The sequence below is a fragment of the Zea mays genome, chromosome 8 (assembly GCF_902167145.1).
Source record: "Zea mays cultivar B73 chromosome 8, Zm-B73-REFERENCE-NAM-5.0, whole genome shotgun sequence".
Taxonomy (NCBI): domain Eukaryota; kingdom Viridiplantae; phylum Streptophyta; class Magnoliopsida; order Poales; family Poaceae; genus Zea; species Zea mays.
This window is the reverse complement of record NC_050103.1, coordinates 83790981-83815241: the sequence shown is the minus strand read 5'-3', so window position 1 is coordinate 83815241 and position 24261 is coordinate 83790981. Positions and strand designations below refer to the sequence as shown.

At 44.7% G+C, this 24261-nt stretch overlaps 3 protein-coding genes and 1 pseudogene across 3 annotated transcripts; 2 read left to right on the top strand and 2 right to left on the bottom strand.

The window, feature by feature from the left end:
* Positions 1 to 8464: 8464 nt before the first annotated feature.
* Positions 8465 to 10292, bottom strand: LOC103637060 (serine/arginine-rich splicing factor SR30). Its single transcript, XM_008659332.1, has 9 exons — positions 10217 to 10292; positions 10038 to 10087; positions 9551 to 9619; positions 9266 to 9337; positions 9064 to 9172; positions 8937 to 8983; positions 8816 to 8873; positions 8644 to 8716; positions 8465 to 8471 (listed from the first exon to the last, which is right to left on the bottom strand). The coding sequence occupies exons 1-9, from the start codon at positions 10290 to 10292 to the stop codon at positions 8465 to 8467; spliced, it is 561 nt and encodes a 186-aa protein (XP_008657554.1).
* An 876-nt stretch (positions 10293 to 11168) lies between these two features.
* Positions 11169 to 12062, top strand: LOC103637059 (uncharacterized; annotated as a pseudogene).
* A 4129-nt stretch (positions 12063 to 16191) lies between these two features.
* LOC103635474 (protein ALP1-like) lies at positions 16192 to 17745 on the top strand. Its single transcript, XM_008657916.3, has 2 exons — positions 16192 to 16451; positions 16530 to 17745. The coding sequence occupies exons 1-2, from the start codon at positions 16204 to 16206 to the stop codon at positions 17569 to 17571; spliced, it is 1290 nt and encodes a 429-aa protein (XP_008656138.1). The 5' UTR covers positions 16192 to 16203; the 3' UTR covers positions 17572 to 17745.
* Positions 17746 to 17825: 80 nt separating this feature from the next.
* LOC111589961 (glutathione S-transferase T3-like) lies at positions 17826 to 19143 on the bottom strand. Its single transcript, XM_023300879.2, has 2 exons — positions 18712 to 19143; positions 17826 to 18626 (listed from the first exon to the last, which is right to left on the bottom strand). Exons 1-2 carry the CDS (start codon positions 19120 to 19122, stop codon positions 18036 to 18038), a joined length of 1002 nt encoding a protein of 333 aa, XP_023156647.2. The 5' UTR covers positions 19123 to 19143; the 3' UTR covers positions 17826 to 18035.
* Positions 19144 to 24261: the final 5118 nt, after the last annotated feature.

Here is a 24261-nt window from a genome sequence, read left to right as displayed (position 1 = left end):
GCTTATCGGTCAATCAAAACAGTTTGAACAGGAAAAGCTAGAGCTTAATTCTAAACTTGAAGCCGAAGTCCAAGCCAACTCAAATTTGAAGAAATCATTAACAAGCCTTCAGGATAAATGTTTGAATTTTAGCAACAATTGTATCCAACAACTAAAGAAGATCTTTTACTCAGTTGGAGCCAGCAGCGGGAAATTTACCCCTTCGGATGAAGATTTACCAAAAGCCTTCGATCATATCGAAGCTGAAATTGAAGAACTTGACGAAGTTATAGCTGGGCACGGTGACTTCTGTGCCTGGGTAGCTTCTCGGGGTACTGCTGCAGCATTCCTGAAGGCTGGCTGCGAGCATGGAAAGATCGTCAACAGGCCCAACTTCACCCTGTCTCCATCAATCCTGGACGATATACCTGACCTCGCCCGAAGTATCTCAAATAGATTTATAAAAATGATATGGACAAAAGGCGGGCGGGAGAAGGCTGGAGACGAAGCTCGAAGTCATCTTGAACCAGTAAGAAATCCTACTTTGTACTTACCTTCTCCTTCATACTTGATTTTTACTCTGGATACCTGGATTCATGTAGGATGACGAAGCTGAAGATGATTAAAGAATATGCCGCCGAAGCGGAAGCCTGAAGAAGATTAGTAGTAGTAGGCTAGAAAATACTGAGGAAAATTTGTAACAACTTGTTGTAAATACAATTAAACCGTTCTCAAGGAACTTTGTACATACCTTGTAATATATCCTTACCCTTTTATTAAGACGCTTTGATGTGGACGAAATCAATATTTTGAGCCGAAGGCGAAAAAAAAACACCTTCCCTTCTTTTCGTACACAACGAAGCATTAAAGACTGCTTCTTCTTTCTGCGGAAGCTTTGCTTTTTTGTACAAAACATAAAAGACTACTTCTTCTTTCTGCCGAAGCTTTTCTTTTTTGTACAAAACATAAAAGACTACTTCTTCTTTCTGCCGAAGCTTTTCTTTTTTGTACAAAACATAAAAGACTACTTCTTCTTTCTGCCGAAGCTTTTCTTTTTTGTACAAAACATAAAAGACTACTTCTTCTTTCTGCCGAAGCTTTTCTTTTTTGTACAAAACATAAAAGACTACTTCTTCTTTCTGCCGAAGCTTTTCTTTTTTGTACACTCCAAAACATAAAAGAATACTTCTCCTTTTTGCCGAAGCAACCACTTAGTAACACAGATGCCATGAATGAATGCTTATGAATGCAAATGCTATGATGTAATGTGTTGTGCGAATGAATGTCCAAAACATATAACCGAAGTCACACTCAACCATTATTTCCTTGGAATCAACCACACATCAGCTCTGCATTCCCTTAGGAACGACTTTGGAGCTTCCTCGTCTTTTACTTAGACGGTATAAACTCTGCATTCCCTTAGGAACGACTTTGGAGTTTCTTCGCCTTTTACTTAGGCGGTATAAACTCTGCATTCCCTTAGGAACGACTTTGGAGTTTCTTCGCCTTTTACTTAGGCGGTATAAGCTCTGCATTCCCTTAGGAACGTCTTTGGAGCTTCTTCGTCTTTTACTTAGACGGTACCAGCGTTGACTTTTCGCTGAGAGCTCTGCATCCCCTTAGGGACGTCTTTGGAGCTTCTTCTCTTTTTTCTTTTTCAGTTTCTGCACTCGATGGTGCGTTCTCAGCTGTTACATTTACATTTTTTGGGGGATTTTGCTCTTATAAGACTAAAAAAGGAAATTACACATGATGGCCCCATTAAAAACCTTTCTCCCCCTTCGGAAAGGAAAAGGGTACCATGAAAAAGAAAAGAAAAAACATGAAAAATTACATCATGTTATACATAGTATCGCCGAAGCTCATCCGCATTCCAAGACCTTGGAATTTCGTTGCCATCCATGTCCTTCAATCTGTACGATCCAGGCCTTGACGAAGATACTACTAAGAATGGTCCTTCCCATTTCAACTGTAGCTTACCCACTGTATCTGGGTTAGCCACTCTCCGAAGCACCAAGTGTCCCGGCTCAATATTTTTTAGCCGGACTTTTCTATCTCGCCATTTAACTGTTTCAGCCTGATATTTATTGATATTCTCCACGGCCTGAAGCCTGATCCCTTCTAAAGCATCCTTTTCCACAAGGCAAGCATCTTCGGGACCTGATTCTGCCGAAGCTACTACTCTTATTGATCCAGCTTTGGCTTCTTCCGGGGTTATTGCTTCGTCTCCGAATAATAACTTGAATGGGGTAAAGCCTGTAGACCTTGATGCTGTTGTATTGTGGCTCCACACCACTTTGGTTAACTGGTCTGGCCACTTTCCCCTGGGTTGATTGAAGATTAGCTTCATTATTCCTGTCATTATAATGCCGTTGGCCCTTTCAACAAGCCCATTCGACTCCGGATGCCTGACTGATGCAAAATGAATCTTCGTTCCAATTTGATCACAAAAGTTTCTGAAAGCCTCGGAGTCGAACTGCGTTCCATTGTCTACAGTGATGGCCTTCGGTACTCCGAAGCGACAGACAATGTTCTGCCAGAAAAACTTTTGGACAGTGGCCGAAGTTATTGTAGCTAATGGCTTCGCCTCAATCCATTTGGAAAAATACTCCACAGCTACTACAACATATTTTAGATTCCCTTGGGCCGGTGGTAATGGACCCAACAAGTCAAGGCCCCATCTTTGCAATGGCCAGATGGGTTGTATCAGCTGTGTCAAAGACGAAGGTTGCTTTTGATCTCTTGCACATTTTTGACAACCTTCGCACTTTTGGACTAACTCCGCTGCATCCGAAGCTGCCTTCGGCCAATAAAAACCTTGGCGGAACACTTTTCCAAGTAACGGCCTGGATCCGATGTGGGATCCACACAGGCCTGCATGTATCTCTTTCATCAATTCTATACCTTCGGCTCTAGATAAGCACTTGAGCAGCGGAGCGCAAACTCCATGTTTGTATAATTCCCCTTCTATCATGACATACGGACGAGCTCTTGCCTCTACTCTTTTATTGTAAGCTTCGTCATCTGAAAGGAACTTACCCTGAAGGTAAGAGATTATTTCAGTTCTCCAATCTTCGCTGTAAACAGGAGATATGTTGAGGACTGCTCTTTCAAGGAGCTCCACTGAAGGTGCCTTTATTGTTTCGAAGAACACATCCGAAGGTAACGGCAGCCCCTGTGCCGCAGACTTAGCTAGCAAATCAGCATGCTCATTTTGTCCTCGAGGGATATTCTTGACAGAGAATCCTTCGAAGGATGCTTCGATCCTTCGGACCGTATCTAGATATTTTTCAAGCTTCGGATCTTTAGCCTTGCAACTTTTGTCAACATGACCCGAAACCACCTGGGAATCAGTTTTAAGAATTGCCCTTCTGATTCCCATTGCCTTTAATTTCCGAAGGCCCAGAAGCAGGGCTTCGTACTCAGCAATATTGTTTGTGCAGCTGAAATCAAGTCTTGCTGCATAACAAGTTTTGACCTTGGATGGTGAAACCAACACAGCAGCTGCACCTGCTCCGAAGATTCCCCAAGATCCATCACAAAATACTGTCCACACTTCGGCATCTTTATTTGCTTCTTCATCCTGAGCCCCTGGCGTCCAGTCGGCAATGAAATCTGCCAATGCTTGAGACTGGATCGAAGATCTATGCACATAATCAATGTAAAATTCGTTGAGCTCTGCAGCCCATTTCCCAATCCGTCCAGTAGCTTCTCTATTTCTCATTATATCCTTCAACGGCTGCGAAGAAGGAACAATGATATTGTATGCCTGAAAATAATGCCGAAGCTTCCTGGATGCCATTAAAACGGCATATAATACCTTCTCCAGCTCTGTATAATTTTTCTTTGAGACACTAAGGACCTCAGATACAAAATACACTGGAACTTGCTTTTTGAGCTGGCCATCAAGCTTCTCCTGGACAAGTGCCGCACTTACTGCTGAGTGCGAAGCTGCCACATATAACAACAGAGGAGCCCCTGGCGTTGGTGGAGTTAATGTTGTGAGATCTATCAAGTATTGCTTCAACTCTTCGAAGGCTTTTTGTTGACTTGGGCCCCATTGAAAGACTTCGGCTGACTTCAGCACCTCGAAAAATGGTAAGTTTCTTTCTGCTGATCTGGATATAAATCTGTTGAGAGATGCCAGCCTTCCTGTCAATCTTTGGGCCCCTTTTCTTGTAGTTGGTGGCTCCATTCGAAGTATAGCTTCGATTTTATTTGGATTAGCTTCGATTCCCTTTGTTGAAACCAAGCATCCAAGAAATTTACCCTTCTTTACTCCGAAGACACATTTCTCTGGATTCAGCTTCAAACCAGCTTGTCTGAAGCTGGCGAAGGTCTCCTGCAGATCAGCAATATGATTTTCCTGCTTCGTGCTTTTGACGATAATGTCATCAACATAGGTCAACACATTTCTGCCTATTTGAGACTGAAGAACCTTCGCAGTCATTCTGCTGAAACTTCCTCCAGCGTTTTTGAGCCCTTCAGGCATCCGAAGATAGCAATACGTGCCACTTGGAGTTATGAAGCTAGTTTTCGGCTCATCTTCCTTTTTCATCCAGATTTGATGATATCCTGAGTAACAGTCCAAGAGACTCATGAGCTCTGAAGAAGCTGCTGCATCGACTAGAGAGTCTATCCTTGGCAACGGGAATTCGTCCTTCGGACAAGCCTTGTTGAGATCTGTGAAATCGATACACATTCTCCACTTGCCATTGGCCTTCTTCACCATAACAGTGTTAGCTAGCCACTCTGGATACTTCACTTCTCTGATAACTCCTGCACTGAGGAGTCTTTTTACTTCATTGCGAGCCCCTTCGGCCTTGTCATCAGACATTTTCCGAAGCCTCTGCTTTCGGGGTCTGAAGGATGGGTCAACATTGAGCGAATGTTCAATAACATCCCGATTTACTCCACAGAGATCATTAGCCGACCATGCAAAAACATCTTTGTTGTTGAATAAAAACCTTATCAAGGTTTTCTCCTGGTCTTCAGATAATTGCGAGCCCAACAGCACCTTCTGCTCTGCTATGTCCTCACACAATAGCATGGGCTTCGGCTGATCTGCTGAAGCTGCCTTCTCCCTTCTGAATTTGTACTGTTCACAAGCTTCGGCTCCATCTATATTATGGATTGCTTTGGAGTCAGTCCAGTTACCTTCGGCCCTTCTTGCGGCTTCCTGACTTCCATGGATAGCAATGGGTCCCTGTTCCGAAGGTATCTTCATGCAAAGATAAGCAGGATGAAGGATTGCTTCGAAGGCATTAAGAGTACCACGACCAACAATTGCATTGTAAGGATATTCCATGTCAACAATGTCAAACACAACTTGCTCAGTTCTAGTGTTGTTGATGAATCCGAAAGTCACTGACATGGTGATCTTGCCCAGTGCTACAATCTGTCTTCCTCCGAAGCCACAGAGAGGATGTGTAGCATCATGAATCTTATCTTCTGGCTCTTGCATTTGTCTGAAGGCTTTAGCAAATATGATGTCAGCTGCACTGCCTGTGTCAACCAAGACATTGTGGACCAGAAATCCTTTGATAACACAAGAGATAACCATGGCATCGTTGTGTGGGTAATCTTTGAGCTGAAGGTCCTCTTGGGAGAAGGTAATAGGAATGTGAGACCATCTTGTCTTGATGAAGGGTCCTTGCACCCCAACATGCTGTACCCTCCTCTGTGCTTCCTTCTTCTGTCTCTTGTTAGCTGGCTCTGAGGACGAGCCACCTGTGATCGGTAGCACCAGCTTCGGGTCCGAAGCAGCTCCAGCTCGGTTGTTGAACGAAGCCATCAACTCAAAAAGTGGAAGTGAGTTCACCGGAGGTGGGCGCCAATGTTGGGGACTTGTTCTCAAATGCTAAGAATTAAGAACAAGGCAACATAGAAAATGTTAAGTGTAAAAGTCCTTCGTCCTCCATAACATTATATCCCTTTGGAATATAAAGCATCTCGGACGAAGGTTACGAAGGACGTACCTTCGTAAGCATGACAACGAGGAACGAAGCATTCATATAAATCATGAGATATGAAAATATTTAAATGTTATCATAAAATCATCTCCATTTCTATTATTATAAACGAATGTAAATGACTTCAAATTACAAATGTACCTTCGGTCTTGAAGAATACAAGTGTGATGCGAAGGCAAATGACAGGTTCGCGTGAACAGTACGGGGGTACTGTTCATCTATTTATAGACACAGGACGCAGCCTGTGACGAATTACAATTATGCCCTTTACAAAAGTTTACAACATTATCTTAGACCTCTATGGATAAAAAGGTCATTCTATCTTTATGTCGGTTTGTAACGCCGAAGCTCTATAAAAAGGAACCTTCGGCCATTTCCTGGGGACGATTTCAGCCGAAGCTGCTTCTTCGCGCAAGACCTTCGGCGCAACGAAGCATGGCCCCAACAGTGCCTGTGCGTTGCAACGGTAACATATAATATCACGATAACTTATGTTCAAATGTATATTATATTGAAATGAAAAACATTTCGTAATCCAAAGTAGACAATATACGCATCATAAAATAGACGGATTTGGTATGAACCAATGGCAAAGTTATTCTAAAAATTTAAGAGAACCAACATCTTTTCCATTAGGCGCCACATACTTAAAGCATGTAAGTTTCTTCCTAAAAAGCAAACATCAGATGAACTTCGCTAGTACAATGCCCATGCATTGCAAGTTGCAACGACATACAAATTATTCGATAAAATGTTAGTGCACAATAATTTCCACACCTACATATACAATGCAATCAAACATATAAAAGAGAAACTAAAAGGTTAACACAAAGTTGAAAGCATGGATTATGCAACAACATGCAGCAATCAGGAGAATATATACCTTCAATTCAGAATCCACTTTTGATTTTGCTCTACATCCATAAGATAGATGCAAATAAGTAGCTAGAAAGAAAATGCAAAGAAGGTTTTTGTGCATCAATATCACACACCTTTGGTCGGAACAACAAAGGGAGGTCCATGAAAATAGAGTAATTCTCCGTGATGGCAAAGTCATGCATCATTACAGATTCTAGTATGGATGCCTTGTTGCAGGCATGGATTCATACATATCTAAATCCATGAACTTTCAAAATATAATAGAATGCCTGCAGCGGTATTTGATGACAAATATTACAAAATTTAGGAGTAAAATTTACATGTGCTTGGTAGCCTGTCAAAAGCATTGCGCCCTGGAAAGAGGAATGGATGCATAAGTTGCAAGACTACACTTTATGCTCAACACAGGAAAAAAACAAATGTTGAAAGACTAAAAGTGCCCGATCATTCAGTATGGCGTTGGAGGATATCTAGTGTAAAAGGTACACATGCTTCCTACCTAAACAACAACAACACCAAATAAATATACAAAATTAAACAGCAACAGTGTGTTATCTAGTGTAAAGGGTCCCTGGAGGATTATAGAACAAGAAACATGAGGCATAGTTGAAAGGGAAGATCTACAGCTGCAACATCTATTGACTTGGCCTGACTCTTGACAGCTAGATTGATAAGGTCCAACATGATTGATCTACAACAAGAAAAGTTAAGAATGTATATAAGCAATTGAGAAGAAAAACTACAATATCATAAAATAGAAAAATTAGGAATCCTAAATATCAAAATTATCATAAATCAATAGAAAACAAGAGGATTATAGAACATGGAAAGAAGACAAACTTTCGAGATTCTGAGAGACGTTCGGCCTCCTTACAGCGCATTTTCACAAGGTTCATTGTTGATTCATCCAAAATCTGTTGCACATTCACCTTGCGCCAAGTAGAGCCACACTCTAGAAGCAACCCATTTTCATCCTCTCCACTTTGACATTCTTCATAAATATCACACAATTCACCAAGTTCAGGTGGCCATATATATATAGAAAACATGACTGTTAGGAGGCAGGAATCCAATCTATGCAGGCTAGATGGGTCTGTTAATACTTCAGCGCTCAGATTTGAACTCCTCATCCACAAAAAAACGCTAAATGAAATATGAAATTATTATGCTAGATAGGTCTGGATCACCATTAAGGGAATTCACCTAAAAGTAACAACATCAAATCAAATACCTTGTAAGAACTAATTATACAATGATAGATACTGAAAAATAAATAGAAGAACCAACAACAATGGGTTGCTTATTGTAGTTATCTATGAATTGCTCTCTAAAGTACATGTATATCTAAATGGCTGTAATTTATACCAAGGTTCAGTTTTAGTTTTTTCGTTTCCAGTATCAGTTTTTCAGTGGAAAATTGAATCGTCGAAGAGCAGGGAGCTTATTCTTCCATAGTGGTAATGCCCGTGCGTTGCAACAGTTTTTATATACAACATTATTGTTGAAGTGGTTCTTTTTTGAAGTGTCATGAATGAATTCACTCCTATTGTCGACTTATGCTTAGGCAATGTACAAGGCTTACTGACTACAACCACATCATAGAGAATGAGACAGAGCAAATTCGAACAAAGAATTCATTCACTGAAACAATATTCAAGAGTAAACGTGCATCATAAGATGATTTGAGTAAAACCTCTCCGGCTCGTTTGGTGGAGAAGCGAACAATTTGTGCTAGAGCCAGCGCCTTCTTGGCAGTCATCTTTAACCCGCCATAGATCTTCTCTTACGAAGGGAAGGCGAAATGGACAATCACCTTGGCGTCCAACCTCCTCCTCCACGATTGGTGGATAGCCTAGGCACATAGGACTTTGATGCCCACATCCATTCTATTAGGAAACAATGATTACAAAATCGGGGATTACGTTTAACACCATATGTTGTAATGAAATAGCAGGAAACGTGTCCTGGAGTTCTTAACAACTAACCTCCGACCTCACGGTATACATCAGAGAAACAGACATCACCAGCGCGCCGCATGTGGTCCTGAAATGTAGTAATGAGTTCTTTCCAGCAGGTCCTGAAATAAGTGAATTATAAAGAAATTACCTTCAGGTCTTGCCACGATACCGATGAGGGTAAACCAGTGACCATAACTGCATGATTCAAGAAATGAAACTTGAGAGTCTCTGTAAGGAGCTCTAATCAAACTTTCTCATATGACAGAAGTACCAACCATGGAAATCAGAGCGCCTAGAAACACCTCCACGGCATGCACTGATATAGCTGCTTGAACGATCATAAGAATAAGACTGGCCTCTGCCACTATGAGCTAATTCAACATGAGTAGAAAATGCATTTTCAGCAAATGCAAGAAAACACAAATCAATCCTCTCTTCTAGGAGAACCATTAAATGAAAGCATGATATACATACCAGCAACCTGTAGCCATCAAAGTTATACTCATCACGGCCATAAATTGCATCATCAGCATCATGTGGATCCTCAAACTATAAAAGCATCATTTTTTTGTTAGCACCAAATGTTTGGTGACATCAAAAGAAATTAATTATATGAGTCAGTTTGATTTGAAAGGTTAAAGCATGATCAAAAAATGTTTTAAAACTGAACACAGTAATGGAGCAGTTGCATGTGTTTAAAAGCAGACCCCATAAAAGAATGTAGCATTCTTACAGAATTAGACAATAGCAAAATATCCTCACCTCAACGACTGCATATCTAGGAGGTCTTGGAGGTATTTTCAAGTCAATATCCAAAATACGACCATACTGCACAATCATACATCAAAGAAAAAAATTAAGGCATTGTCATACGGTTCAATGAAAGTATAGGTGATGCAGAGACAAAATAAAAGGTATCGAGCATCGTTGAAAAACAGATAATATTATTTACTTGATTACTTCAGACAGAGAGAAGTACATATATAGAGTTTTTTTAGTTGACATAACTCAATAAAAACATGTATTAAACTCAAACAGTAAATCTTGGGCACCCCCTCAACCAAATTGTTGATTATATACTACTCCCTTTGATAGTCCCTTCGGACACTGGAACAAGATTAAGGTAAGGAATACAATGACCCTACTGCCACCAATTGTTGCTAAGTTAAGGTAGAATGGTAGATAACACATTCACTGAATTGATTAGGGCGCCTTTAAGCAAGTGTAGACATGGAATGGAAGAATAAAGATAAAAGATGTCACAAAGTTGTGATGGTCTTATATTTGGTGGATCTAAGACTATCTCCAAAAGACTTCCAGAAAATCACCCCAAAACATGGTTTTTGGGAGCAACCTAAAAATTATTGGGAATGGATTTTCTTTTAATCTCCAACAGTTCCCCTAAATATATACCAAAAATAATTTAACCTTTGATGCCGACGAGCATCCAGTCGCACTCCACAGTGAAGTTGACAAACTCACCATTCGGCGGCGCCACCACCATCCTTATGAGTCACAGGGACAGACGTTATTTCTTTAACAAGAGACAATCGTGCAGTTATGGAACAATTGGCATATAATGCTCTCAGCAATTGTTGGATCTTACCTTTGATACAAAGATGACATTATTGATATTCCTTAGGAAGAATCAACCCATAAATACACAGGAACCCCATTTGGCTTACTCGAACGAATTTTAGGGACAAATCTGGCTTTATTGTATAATAATCTACAAGGGAAAAGAGCAAAGAAAAAAAAGAGTGGTGGACACTTTCAAACTAAATAAACTGGATGAAAGGAATGATGATTAAAAGTGGAGTTAAAAATTAAATGCCTCATTAGCTTTCATTAATAAACAATCTAACTTTTGAAATGTGAAACAAGTTAACCATAAAGATTATCAAACAACAGCTAGTCAAACTGCAGCAGCACACATATTTTCATAGTAAGTTTGTCATGAAGTTCAGATGTCATTTAAAATTATAAATGATGGTCTATGAAGTGAAGGAAAAAAACTTTGCATAAACTGAAGATTTAGTTACCTCCTTTGTTTGACCAAGTGTGTGTGGGTTCTATCCATTGCCTGCTGGTCTTGTGTTGGATTCTAGATAATTTCATAAAAATAACAGTATTAGCAGCGGTCAAATTAATACCAAGCCCCCAGCTTTTGTGCTTAATAAGAAAACAAATATGTTATTCCTACTTTCAGACTGATAAGACCTGATAGCTGTTCCATTGGATGACCTTGCATCCCAGTCCCAGCGCCTCAATTCTCGCCTGCTCATCCTTACTGTCAGACTAAAACAACCATGGGTCAATCGCATGACCGTCATCATGGTTCACCCCAAGTAAAAGAAAAGGCTCACCTTGTGATCAATCGATGACTCTATTGGTTCCTTTCCATGGTGGAGAACGACATGTGAATCTCCTTTTTAACTTTGCTGGTCCTCACCACCTTCAAAGCAGTGACGATAGGCCAAGTCAGTACAACAAGTAGCCAGGGAAGAGTTCAAATTCCAATCCCGTAAAATCATGGTTCACTGAAAATAAAAAGAAACCAAGGTATTTTCAAGGGCCAGTTCATTCATCAGGCTCTAGGGACTCATCTATAAGCTCTTCAAAAGCTCCTGCTAGTAAATATTGCGATGAGAGACATAAACAACCCTTTTTGGCAGAGAGAGACATTGCTGAAAAAAGTAACAGAAGAACTGAGGTTAGACGCCTACAAAGTGGCAAGAAAGCTTCTGTATTTGGTGATGGGCATCCATACATGCAAAAGAGTATCTCATAAGCTTCATCATCCTCAACAACTACTGGAGGCATGCCAGAAGAGCATGATCTTGGAGTTTTATATGTTTCTGATTCTTCGGGTAGTTATGCACATGCAGTTAATTTCAGGAATACTGCATTGAATGCTTTAGCACATATGCAAAAGGATAAAGAAGAAATAAATTCAGGTAGACTTCAAGGTGCTTCCACTTTTGTTCACCAACATACTTTACCTCAAAGTTTTTCCACAAGTGTCGAGTCATCAACTATCCCTAGCACTAAAAATCTTGGTTGCACTTCAATATCTGATGTTCTGCCTTCATAATCTTTGTCATCTGATTTTGCTCATAATAGGAGGATCGAAGCTACAAAGAAGAGAACTTCTGATGCAGGAAGTTCTTCAAGATCAAGGGGAGTAAGTGAATAATCTGATAGAATAGAAGAGAGAGATACCTCACTAATCTTGGTCAAAGTTGTGGCATCGACAGTGCTCATGTCCACATAGCCCTTCCTGCTACCGATCTGCTCGAGCCCGCCATTCTTGCCGAAGACAACCTAGGGGCAAAAACAGGGATCACCAGACCAAAAACTGATTAGACAAAATGGAATCTTTCATATACATTGTATATTAAGGGGAATCAGTTAGAATAATATAACTTGAACATGCTATGAACTATGTATTAACTGATAGGGCGGCGCTGGGATCGAAGAGCATGGAGATGGTGTATCTGCACTTGGAGACGACAGAGACAGGCATCTCCCCTGCAGAAGAGATAATTATATAGAGAAACTATATAATAGAACCTTAAGAAACAGAGAGATCTTTTGCATGCATCAGGAAGATCCTCCAGTTCCTTACCCAAGGATTGGTATGCGGATCAATGGTCAGCCTAGCAACAAACATCACTAAAGCAGCAACTACTGATGGCAAGAATCGAAGACAACCATAATCTAATAGATTCAGCTTAGCAAGGTAGCTTCCCAAGAATTTCATTAAAATGCAAAAAAATACATAAGATACCAATCACATCGAAAGAAGAGAAAAAATGTTGTGATAAATCAGAATAGGTTGGCAACCTTCTTGGCTTCATGGGCAAATCTTGTGAACCGCCTAAAATCAGCAAAACAAAGGAGAGATGTGGCAGCAGATATTCCATTAGCCAACATGTTCAAATGGAAATTAAGTAATAACATGAAAATTATGAGCTTGTGGAGGAAGGTCTTGATGGTGGGATTGCCCAACTCGAACTTGAGAAGCTTGAGTATGTCGCTCTCTATCCCGAGGAGCTCCTCTTTGGTGTAGATGTTGTCTGTGATGTAGCAGAAGTCGTCCAGGTGTGGCAGCTGATCTCCTTGTACTTCTTGCAAGCACCAGACCCAGATCAATCCATAATTCTTGAACCCATAGAATTAGACATGTGTGAAGAGTGCATTTTTTGTTGGAGAAATTTGTGTGCGTATATGTTGAAACGTATATGTTGTTGCTGCCAACTGGTTGCTAACTTGTTCCTCTTGCATGAGTTCACTACAGTGCATGAAAAGACTGCAGAAAGGTAAGGATCAAATTAGCGTGTGTGCTCAGAACTTAGAAGTGTGATTTCTGCTGCTCGCAGTTCGTTACCAGATTGCTTGCAATGATAAAATTCCAGATGACCTAGCTAGACAACTAAATGTTTGTAAGTAATCAAGACAAAGTTTCAGATAACTGTTGAAATCTGAATAAAGTTTTAGATAACTTTGTTGAAATCTGAATTAGATGGAGTTCATCACTCCGCTTAGCATGCATTTCTTGCCTTGAAAGGACGATCTGAATGAAGAACCAAGTAAATCGAACATCCAAATTAAAAGGGAAAATAAATATATAGATTGAAGCATGACAGACAACAACTAATATAATTAGGGGTAAGGATGATCGTGATGGGAGGCTCCATCCCTCAGCACCCATGTTGTCGTCGGCTTCATCGCCTACTCATCCCCCGCGGATCAGCTCGTGGATGTTCAGGTGAGAGGAAAATCACCAAATGTGTAGTTCCAAGCTAGTTAATATTTATCCCTACCTGTACATTAACCAACCTGCAGAGGCGTTATTTTTTATCCCTATCTGGACATTTAACCAACCACAATTTCGCTCATGTATACTACAGTCCATCGCAGCTCTACAGAAGTACGCTATTGGTCATTTTAACAAATACATAGAACACTCATGTGCCAGTGCAATACAGAAATAAATGAGCTCAATAAACCTTGCGGGGGCAGCCAGAGTGTGGACGCCTTCGTTGGCAGGCAGGGGCAGCCAGATGTCTCGACGGGTACAGCAGGACCTCGCAGACGTCGGAGTCCTCCAGGGTCCAGGGACCGTAGGCGCCGTCGTAGATCGTGGCCTGCTCGGGTGGCAGCCCCGCGCCGGGCCCGTCCTCGACGGCCCGGAACCTCGCGCCGGCGCCATGACCGCCGAGGAGGTAGGGCGGTGGTCTCTTGGTGAAGCCTGGGGCGAGGCTTGGATGAGGTGGGAAAGAGACACTCCGCGGCGAGAGGAGGAGCGCGACGGCGGCCATGTCATTGAAGAGCAGAGTGTGGGGGAGTGGATCGCGTGGTTGCGCAGGTGGGCGCAGAGATTTCTAAAGGACGGCGTTGGGCTTCCATGGAGAGCAGAACGCGAGGACGACCTTCCATGGAGAGCAGATCGGGCGTGGGGGAGTCGATCGCGCGGTCGTGCGGGTGGCCACGGAGATTTCGGATGGCGGCGCCGGCCTTCCATGGCGAGCAGAGGGGGGGAGTGGATCGCGATGACGCGCCATCGGGTGGCGGCCGCTTGCCACATGTGTACGGGCGAGGCTGACACGGAGGGATTGGGGACGGGGTGCGTGCACGGGGAAAGGGGTGGGAGGCAGGGCGTTAAGGCGAGAATGGAGGGGCGCGGGGGCGAGAATGACGGCGCGAGCATCGCTGGCATGGCGGGGATGATGGGAGCGGGGGCACAGTGGACACCCTCCTTGGACCCTTATAGGATAGTATATATATATATATATATATATATATATATATATATATATATATATATATATATATATATATATAATTTCTTGTCTGGGTCTCAAAACTTGATCATGGGTAATGCATTGGTGCTGCATTTCTTGGTAGGCTTAGTGCTGACTGATTGATGGTTCAGTCGTTTCCCATGCGTTCACATGCGTATATTAATTATGTGTAGAAGACGAATATATACGTTAATGGGATATTGTATAAGATGTGCAACCTGAGCCATAAGAAATGTTTGGTCATTTTAATGGGTTTGTTCGTTTTGGTTATAATCCATATGGATTGGTTGGAATTGAGTGGGTTTAAATTATAAACAAGTCAAAATCTTTTATAACTTTTTGTCAATCTCATCCAATTCATATGTGATAATAATAACCGAACAAGGCCTTATATGGAATGGATATGCTCACCCATATGGGAGTTAGCCAGTTAAGGTGATGTTCAAATTATCTTTTAGTCAATCAGTACCAAGAATGCAAGATTCCACGATGCCCGTTGTGGGGACTTTAGCTTAGCTTCCATTTCGTAAGTATCCAAACTTGTAAGAACAGCAGAGGAGAGAAACCATCGCTATCATTATTAGGGCCTGTCTCGGAGCCCGGTACTTGCCCTAAAACCATTGCAAGTTATAGGCCTTAGTTTTCTTTTCCCGACATGGGCCGTAATTACATGTTTGGATAACCCGTGAGCCCAATAGTTTTGCAACCGGTTTGGCCCAAAAACGTCGGAAAGAAATATTTGGTTACTACTGGAATGTTGTATTGCTCATCTCTAGTTAAATTGTGTTAAATCGTTGGCACGATCTGAACTTGTCGGTTCTGACTTGAAGCAGCCGCAACCTAGTGAGATGCTATTTGGTCTGAAAGCGAAAAGTGCACGATGACTGATAATCCCATTTCTGAACAACCGAGCAGAGTATGTGCATGTATATGGTTCTGTGAGATTTGCCCTTTGTTTCTGTCAATATCTGGTAGACCGGCCAATGTAAACGCCTGTTATGGCGTGGCTCGATGTCTAGGGCTTGAGCACAGGGCGTAGCCGCTGGTAGAGGTGGGACGATGTTTTTCCCCTCGGCTCCCTATGTTAGACTGTCTCCAGCAGCGTCCCCTAAATTTCGTCCCCTAAAGGAATATTCTCTGTCCTTTACAGAACACTCTAAAAGATTCTGTCCTCTATATATTCTCCGTCTCCAGCAGCGTCCTCTAAATTCCGTCCCCTAAAGCTACAGTGTTAACAGATTCACATTTTCCATTTCTTTTACATTTTTCTTTGTTTTCTTCTCATTTGACACTATATAAATGATACGAAAAAATTGTATTTATTAATTTTTAAACCAATAAATTCGAAATATCAATAATAATTACATTGCTTGTTTTGATGTTCTGTAATTGTTGTCGGTAACGCGCAACATAGTATAATATCGTTGCCAAAATATGTTTTCAAATGGACAAGCTTGCACCGTAAGCCAGTACTCTTCTTCGAGAAGCCATAGCCTAGCTTCCCTTGCACGACAAGCGAATGGCTTGTATCCGAAGCGTACTTCCTCTATAAATACGAAGTGAGCCTTCCATACTTCACTCAACCTTGCATTTCCAAAGTCCACAACCATGAATCCCTACTTAGAAAACAATTTTCTTGTGCGCTTGATGGAAGAAATGGAAGAGGAAGAAGAAGAGTTGCAGTTGGCGAGGCACATGGTCAATAGGAGGCGACGTGCACACAATGAGCGTCGTCATGGTGGTTCGATCCCAGGGCGTGTTAGGATTCATCGTGATCACATGAGCGGCGATGCAAGAATCCGAGCGGACTACTTTGGAGCGAACCCGGTGTACACGGATGCTCAATTTCGTAGGAGGTATTTACAATTACCACATTCTTTTTACCATGTACAAAACTTCATGACCCCTATTATGACACATGAATTGTATGGTAGGTTCCGCATGCGTCGCCATGTCTTTGAGCGCCTTGTTGATGTTGTGCAACAAGTGGATCCATATTTTATTCAGCGTCCAAATTGTGCGGGTGAGATTGGTCTTTCTGCTCTACAGAAAGTTGTTGCTGCTGTTCGAATCCTTGCTTACGGTATTCCGGCTGATGCCGTTGACGAATACGTACGAATTGGGGAATCTACTGCTCATGAAGCATTGAAACACTTTTGCACGGCCGTCCAAACCGCGTTTGCTCCCTATTATCTCCGTGCACCAAATGCAGAAGATATCGCACGCCTTCTCCAAGTTGGCGAGTCACGTGGGTTTCCTGGTATGCTTGGTAGTGTTGATTGCATGCATTGGGAGTGGCGTAACTGCCCAAGTTCATGGAAGGGGATGTTTACAGGGCGTGGTAAACATCCTACCATGATCTTGGAAGCTGTTGCGTCGTATGACCTGTGGATATGGCATGCATATTTTGGTCTGCCAGGTAGTTGCAACGACATAAATGTTCTTCACCGTTCAAACCTTTTCGAAAGGCATCTGAGCGGTGACACACCTCCGGTTTCATTCACTGTGAATGGTCACACGTACAATATGGGATATTACCTAGCAGACGGGATTTACCCTGACTGGCCTGCATTTGTGAAGACAATCCGTAACCCCTATGACGTTAGAACGCAACACTTTGCAACGATTCAAGAGTCTGCTCGAAAAGATATAGAACGAGCTTTCGGTGTACTCCAGAAGAGATGGGGTGTGGTCCGTGGACCTGCATACGGATGGAGTCCTGAACACATTGGGGACATCATGAAAACATGCATAATATTGCACAACATGATAGTAGAAGACGAAGGTCCATTGTCTTTGAACACAACCTTTGAAAACATCGGAGTGGTGGCAGACACAACTCAAGGTTCACTGGAAGAGCGCAACGACTTCGTCAATCAAAGGTACAACCAACTGAAAGACCGCAACAAATATACTCAGCTTCAGATAGATCTGATACACCATCACTGGGCGCGACATGGATCCGGAGTAGCATAGGATGCAATGAAACAAGTTCTGTCATGGCTGTTCTTATCTACTGTCGAACTGTCTTTGTTTACTTTACATTGTTCTACTGTCTGTGTTAGTGTCATGTTTGTTCTTATCAAGTGTGTGTACTGTGTGTCTTGGTGTTGAAGTGTCGTAGTGTCTCATGCTGCTGTTTCAATTCAATAACAAGGAGTACTACTGTCATGCAAGCACATGTGTGTACAAATGGTAAACATAAACTGCACCAAGCTCACAGATCATGAACCCAAATACGTCAACACATATAGTAAAACATTCAGATGCAAACCATGACAAATAGTTCAAAACAATAACTTCAAAACAAATAGTTGAAACACGACCTAAAAAAAATCTGGTACAAACCAGAGTTGGGTCTCACGACAGCAAGCTCACAGTAACAAGTCCGAGTACGCCTCATTCATAAATGACAAACAAACATAGTAAGTAATGAACCTTCACTGGCCAGATGAAGTAGACCCAGTAACCCTTGCCAGTATCTCTTGTTGCTTGGCTTCATAGTACTGGCGGAGTAGAGGGTTACATTTGCTCAAATCCATGCTTAAGATCATTATCTCCTCTTCCTTGTCCTCCTTTAGTTTCTGCCTTTCTAGCCTTATTTTCTCCAGGTTCAGCTTCTTCTTTTCTAGGAGCAATTTCTGCCTCTCATTTCTGTTCATTGAATCCAACTTCTTTTCCTCAGTTGAAACAGCTGTTTTGTACACTGACAGGCGCTCCAAAGAAAGATCACCCATGCGTGTCATAAACTCAGAATCTGATGAAGATGTGTCCACAGATTTAGTCCTCTTTGCCTTTTCCTTCGAAGCATCTCGACCAAGGGGCCTCTTCGATGTGAAGCTTGATGGTACAGATTCTTCAGCATCCAAATCGACAGTGTTGGAATGTGTGGGATTAGCGTTGGCTTGCTGTTGTTGTTGACCCATGTGGTTGTCCATCCATTTTGGTTGGTCCTTAAGAATAGCCCAACAGTGTAAAAAGTGGAAAGGCTTCTTCTCAATTGCTGCAAACCTAGAAGCTGCCAGTGATGTCTGCCACACATAAGAAAGTGTTACAACATGAACCTACTAAAAAACCTCTAAATACTGATGTCAAAATGTTACATGAAAGATGTACCTTGTCTGCGTCACTGAGTCCACTAGGATTCTGTCGGAGGACTGCCATCATGTATCCAGCAAAAGTGGAACACTGTGTTTTGATAGTATCCCATCTACTCATCAAAGATTTTGTGGACCTTTCTAGCAATGTTCCTCGTCTTGAGTTGTATGCTGCAGTAATTCTACTCCAAAATCCTTGACGTTTCTGGCCTGTGTTAATAATGGGATCGCAACTAACAGCAAGCCATGCATGGCATACCCTTGTGTCCTCTTCAGCAGTGAAGTTTGCTAGCTTAGTTCTTTGAGTTGGCGTTTTAGTAACAGCTGGTGTTCTTGAGCCCTCGGGTTGCCCATCAACTGGAAATTCAGAATATTGTGTTCCGATAGGCTGCTCGTCAATCTGGCTAAGGAAGCTTCCATATTGAGACATCACCTGGTTCCAATCACTACCCATTCTATTGAATACAGGCAGATCAAACATGACATAAATGAGCATGTAGTCATCATGTAACATGGTATAAAGTAAGGCAAACATAGTCCAACATAACACAATAATTATCGTAGTAACTGAACCGGATTCAGTTTACATAGACCAGAACATTAAACTCCCCCAAAAGCATGAACATACCAACCGACAACTACAGTTGAACATAGACCTAAACATGCTACAATACTTCTACTGAAGTTTAACCTACAACACTAGTACGGATATGTGTCGTCGGTTGAGTAGTCACGACCATCGTCGTAGCCCACAAGGTCTTCATAGTTAATTGGTGACTCTTCGTCTATCAGTAGCTCGTCTTCTGAACCATCATGTATGAGAAGGTCCTCTACTGCTTCCTCTTGTTGTGGTTGTTCTTTCACTTCACTCTTAGCCATATTTTCTACCTCCCACTGAGTTTGCACTGCTACGTCTTCAAGATCCTTGGCGAGGTCGTCAATCTCAACTAGTGCTCGGTTCAATTCGTCGACCAAAGGTGAGTTGAAAGGCTGGAAGGCTGATGTGACGACATCAACGATGTCACAACTACGCTTTTGAACAACTTTGAGCAGAGTAGCCAGTGCTTTACGGAGCTTTTCGTTCTCCGAATCCATGGCTACATCAAACACAGTGTTCAATTAGTTAACATCGACTACAATTTACGTATGTTACGAACTACTCAATCGAAGGTATTCCAAACTATGAGTACACAGTTAGAATTTGCAGATTAGGTTACCTGTTATATATTGCATCTATGTGAACCTGTTATAAATTTGCAGATTAGGGTACCATGGTCGCATACAAAATTATTGTTCAGTAATTTGAATCTGGACAGAACCGAATCTTAGGGGACGAACAACCCCCCCAAACCCGAAATGGATCCCGCAAATGCGGTCTAAATTTATGCATCCGGACAGAACAATAAGCCATTGTTCCATGAAATTGAAGCGCATTATTTACAATGCTCAAGATCGTAAACCCTAAACATCCCACAAACCCTAATCCATACCACCGAGTACGAACAATACAATACGGTAATCATTAATAAGTACTAAACAACAAAGGATTTCTGTAATTCGTACCTCGCTCTTCGCGGATCTGGCTCGGTGGACCGAATCGAAGACGAAGACGACGGCGGCGAGGAGCTTCTCTTCCTTTTGGCGGCTGCATTCGACGAAGTCGGCGGACGACGAAGCCTTTTGTCGATGGCGACTCTCCGGCGACGAACAGGGGGAAGCTGGCTTGGATCTTCGGTTGCGGTGGGTCGCGCCGCCTCGGTTCCAAGGGTTGCGAGCTCTACGCCGACAGATCCACCTCCGCACGGCCGCTTCTCGCCCTCCTGCCTTGATGCCGGCGGCGAAGCGCGCCGGATCGAGGGCTCGGCCCCGGAAGACGCAGTCGCCAGCGCGGGGTACGAATGCGCGGAAGTTTCCTGGCGGCGGCTGGTGGACGAAGAGCGCGGATAGCGCACTGCCGGAGCCCTCCACATTTAGAGTGCCTGCCACATCCTCTAAAATTTAGAGGACGCTATAGAGGCCCTTGCTGGAGCCTTAGAGGACCTGACAGTCCTCTATATTTAGAGTTCAGAACCGTTTACAGGCCCTTGCTGGAGACAGCCTTAATGGTAGAGAAGAGAAATATGAGATAAATCAATTACGGCTTGCTTCCATTAATTAGGTGGCGTGGCTTATATATTCCTTGACCTAATAAACTTTCTTAAAGTCTCTCCTAAAAACCTTTTTATCTTATTTGCTAATAATTATATCCTTATTTATTTGCTAAAAACTCTCAACAAACCCTTCTTGACCGATCACATCTTGATCTGACCAATTACATCACCGCGCCCCTATTTTAGCGTTTGTCTGGCCGGCGCCGTGCAAACTGTTGGAACTTGCTCTCAGTTGCAAGGGGATCCAACGGGGTGAACAGTGATGTTAACAGGGTTCTCGCGCAAGATGACAAAAGCTCCGTTAATCTAGCCTCTCACGGGCTCTGTGCGGGGGTATTTATAAGTATCTGAGTGTCTAGCGTCTTGTGTTAAGGACGCATGTGCCCTCAGACACCTAGGTTATCCCCAAAATATTCCCATAAAGCAGGGTTACAGACTGTAATTACAGGGATGCCTTTACAAATTAGGCACGTAACACGCAGCGGCTACGCAGGGCCCGTTACAATGGGCCGGATCACACGTGGGCCTCCATGCTGGACGAGGCCGCACGGTGGGATGACCTCGTCGTAGGTCTTCGTCTGATGTCGTATGGGGCGAAGGGTGTCCCTGCCCGTTGTCTTGTCTCCGTTGGACCAACGACTACAGCGAAGGCATCAAGCGAAGGGTGGCGTCTTCGCCTTCGCCCCAACATTTGCCCTCCGAGGGACCAGTTCGACTAAGTCATCTGGTGCCGAAGACGTCGCTAGATGGCGGAGATGCTGCCCTCGCTCGAAGTGGTTCCGCGGGGGTTTTTGACATGACCGTTGATTGACGCCGTACTGTTGGACTGCGGGTTTCCCGAAGCGCCGCGCCCTGTGTATAAAAGGGGGCGGGGGTCGGCGCGTTTTGAACTTCACTTTCCGCACTCTGTGAAAACCCTAGCCGCCTTTTCCACCGTCTTGCTGCTCGTCTGCCCTCCTTGCTCTTGTTCGCCGGAGATCTGGCTCGAGTGAAGCAGACCGCCCGCTGCCGCCGATGGTACGTAGCGATGCCGACCTCTTCTTCTTCTGCTGCCGCGACACCGCCGGCCGACGCGTCGTCTGAGGAAACGCTGAGTACTTTGGCGGCGGAGGAGTTGCGTGCCGGCGATACGGTGGATTTTGGTGTGTCGCGGATGTCGTCGGTCCGCGTGCAAGATATGCAGCGGCTGGGTTACTTTGGCGGCGGAGTCGCTCGTGTCCCGGGGACGGAGGAAGTCCCCGAGCCGGAAGGCGAGTTGGTTGTGTTCGAGGCGTTCTTCGCCGCCGGTCTCCGCCTGCCTGCGCACCGATTTGTTGGAGAAGTCCTGTGCATATTTAACGATCAGATCCATCAGCTGACTCCGAATGTCGTGGTGGCTCTGTCGAAGTATGTCTGGGCGACGACTTCGTACGGCGGACAACCATCAGTCGAAGTCTTTGCGAAGTACTATTGCCTGCACTGGCAGAAGAGGATGATTGGAGATGAAGTTGCCCAGTTTGGGTCCTGTACATTTACGCCGAAGACCGGCAAGACCACGATGGAGGTAGTTGAGTTGGTTCCTTACGCCCGCAACAAGTAGGGCAATTGGCATGAGTTTTGGTTCTACGTCGCGGAGGGTACCGTCGAAGACCATCCGGGGCTCCCCGTGTCCGAGATGTGCTCGCATTTTTACTCAGCATACCCGCCTTTTGAAGTGGCGGAGGAGGATGCGGACGAAGGGGCCCTTCGGCGCGTCGCCGGCCTGAGCAGTGGGCGCGATTTGGTTGAGGAATTTGTGGCGTACGGGGTATGGCCTTTGGCGCATGGCTGGGCGTTGGGCGAAGTGTGCCCTCGCCAGATGCCTTCCCATGGTGGGAAGCTGGTGCGAAGTCCTGCCTTCGCGCTGGATCTGCATAGCCGTGATCCGGCCGCCTTTGTGCGTGAGGCGGAGGATGGGGCGGTGCGGATCGTTGGTCGGTACGTGCCGAGGACAGAGGGCCAGCGTAGCTGGGATATCCGCGGGTCGAATGACCGTTTGAACAGGGTTTTTGAATTGAATCGACTGCCGTATGGCGGTTATCCCGGCCAAGACGATGTGGATTCGCGGGAAGAAGCCGGTGGTAGAGTCTGGAGACGACCCCGCGCCGGCGGCCGCCCCGTCCTCTAAGAAGAGGAAACTAGGTACTGCTATGGGAGGACTTGGGGTTTCCGATGGTTTTGCTAGAGAATTGATGAGGACATGCGCGGCCCCGGGGGGAAGGATGTCTTCGCCTGAGCTCCGGTAGTCTTCGGCGCGGATGCTGAGGGTTACCGGGGGTTGGTGGCCTAGGAATGTTCCTATCCCCCGCGTGGCCGGCGAAGACTTTTTTACATCTTGCATGGTTCGTGAATGGAAAGTGTTTCCTTACGGGCGGAATATTGCTGCTATTGTATCGGCAGTGATGGACAAGGATCGCCAGGGTGCTGCTCAGAAGCGCCAGGCGGTCGTCAGGCTTCATGAAGCCAGGCCAAAGAGGCAGCGGGGGGCTGCGAAGGCTGCTGCCCCCGGCGGAGGCCAGCCGCCGCTGGCGGCGAAGTCGGCCGTCCCTGCATCCAGCAGGGCGCCGGAGGCTGCAGCTGCCGCCGGTGGTGCTAAGTCTGCGAAGGCTGCACCAGCGTCCAGCAGGGTGCCGGAGGCCGTGAAGGCGGCCCGAGGGTTGCCGCCGCCGGGCAAGCGTGTCGCCGACTTCGCCACCGACATTAGCGTGGACGACTATCTTGTTGGTAAGCCGTTGGCTCGATTTTCTTTCCACTTTTTTTTTGTAGTTTGTTGATACGTCGTAGGGTCGGACGAAGGCCAACTTGTCGTTGTTCCGCCTGCCGCGGCGACCGCGGCGGCTGCCGTAGTGCCAAAGGCGAAGGGCGGTGCTCTTAGTGCCGGAGGCGAGATGCCGGCACTCACGGCTGTGAGGGATGAGGCGGGTGCTGTGTCCCACCGACTGAAGGAGATGAAGGAGGCGCTAAGTCAGGTAATTTGAGCTAGACTTCGTTTTTTTATTTTTTTTTATTTTTTTATCGGCTTCGATGGGGCTGTGGTCTTACGTGTGTTTTGCAGGCGGCTGACTTCGCAGACCGCGCGGCGTCGGGGGCCCTCACGGCAGTTGTGTCTGCCGAAGTCGAGAGACTTCAGACGCAACATGCCGACGCCGTCCGGGAAAAATCGGCTGCCGACAGTAAGTGCCGCAAGCTGGCGGACAAGGTGGCCGCACTGGAGGGGGAGAGGAGGGAGGCCAATGAGGCCCTCGCCAAGGCGCAGGCTGCGCTGGCGGAGGCCAATTTGGCGCGGGTGGAGGGCAGTCTTGCCAGGGAGCGCGCCGAGCAGTTGGAGGAGCGGCTCAGCGCTCTGCAAAGCCGTGTGGAGAGGGCCGAGGCCGCGACGCGCACGGAGGCTGAGCGGACGC

Excerpts from the sequence above, each read along its gene's own strand:
- LOC103637060 (XM_008659332.1), bottom strand. The coding sequence starts at position 10,292 with ATGGTGGTGGCGCCGCCGAATGGTGAGTTTGTCAACTTCACTGTGGAG. Across the intron at positions 8,874-8,936 it reads TATCGTGGCAAGACCTGAAG|GACCACATGCGGCGCGCTGG; the intron begins GTAATTTCTTTA and ends ACTACATTTCAG. Across the intron at positions 8,717-8,815 it reads TGTATACCGTGAGGTCGGAG|AATGGATGTGGGCATCAAAG; the intron begins GTTAGTTGTTAA and ends GTTTCCTAATAG.
- LOC103635474 (XM_008657916.3), top strand. The coding sequence starts at position 16,204 with ATGAATCCCTACTTAGAAAACAATTTTCTTGTGCGCTTGATGGAAGAA. Across the intron at positions 16,452-16,529 it reads GATGCTCAATTTCGTAGGAG|GTTCCGCATGCGTCGCCATG; the intron begins GTATTTACAATT and ends ATTGTATGGTAG.
- LOC111589961 (XM_023300879.2), bottom strand. The coding sequence starts at position 19,122 with ATGTCTCAATATGGAAGCTTCCTTAGCCAGATTGACGAGCAGCCTATC. Across the intron at positions 18,627-18,711 it reads GACTCAGTGACGCAGACAAG|ACATCACTGGCAGCTTCTAG; the intron begins GTACATCTTTCA and ends TATGTGTGGCAG.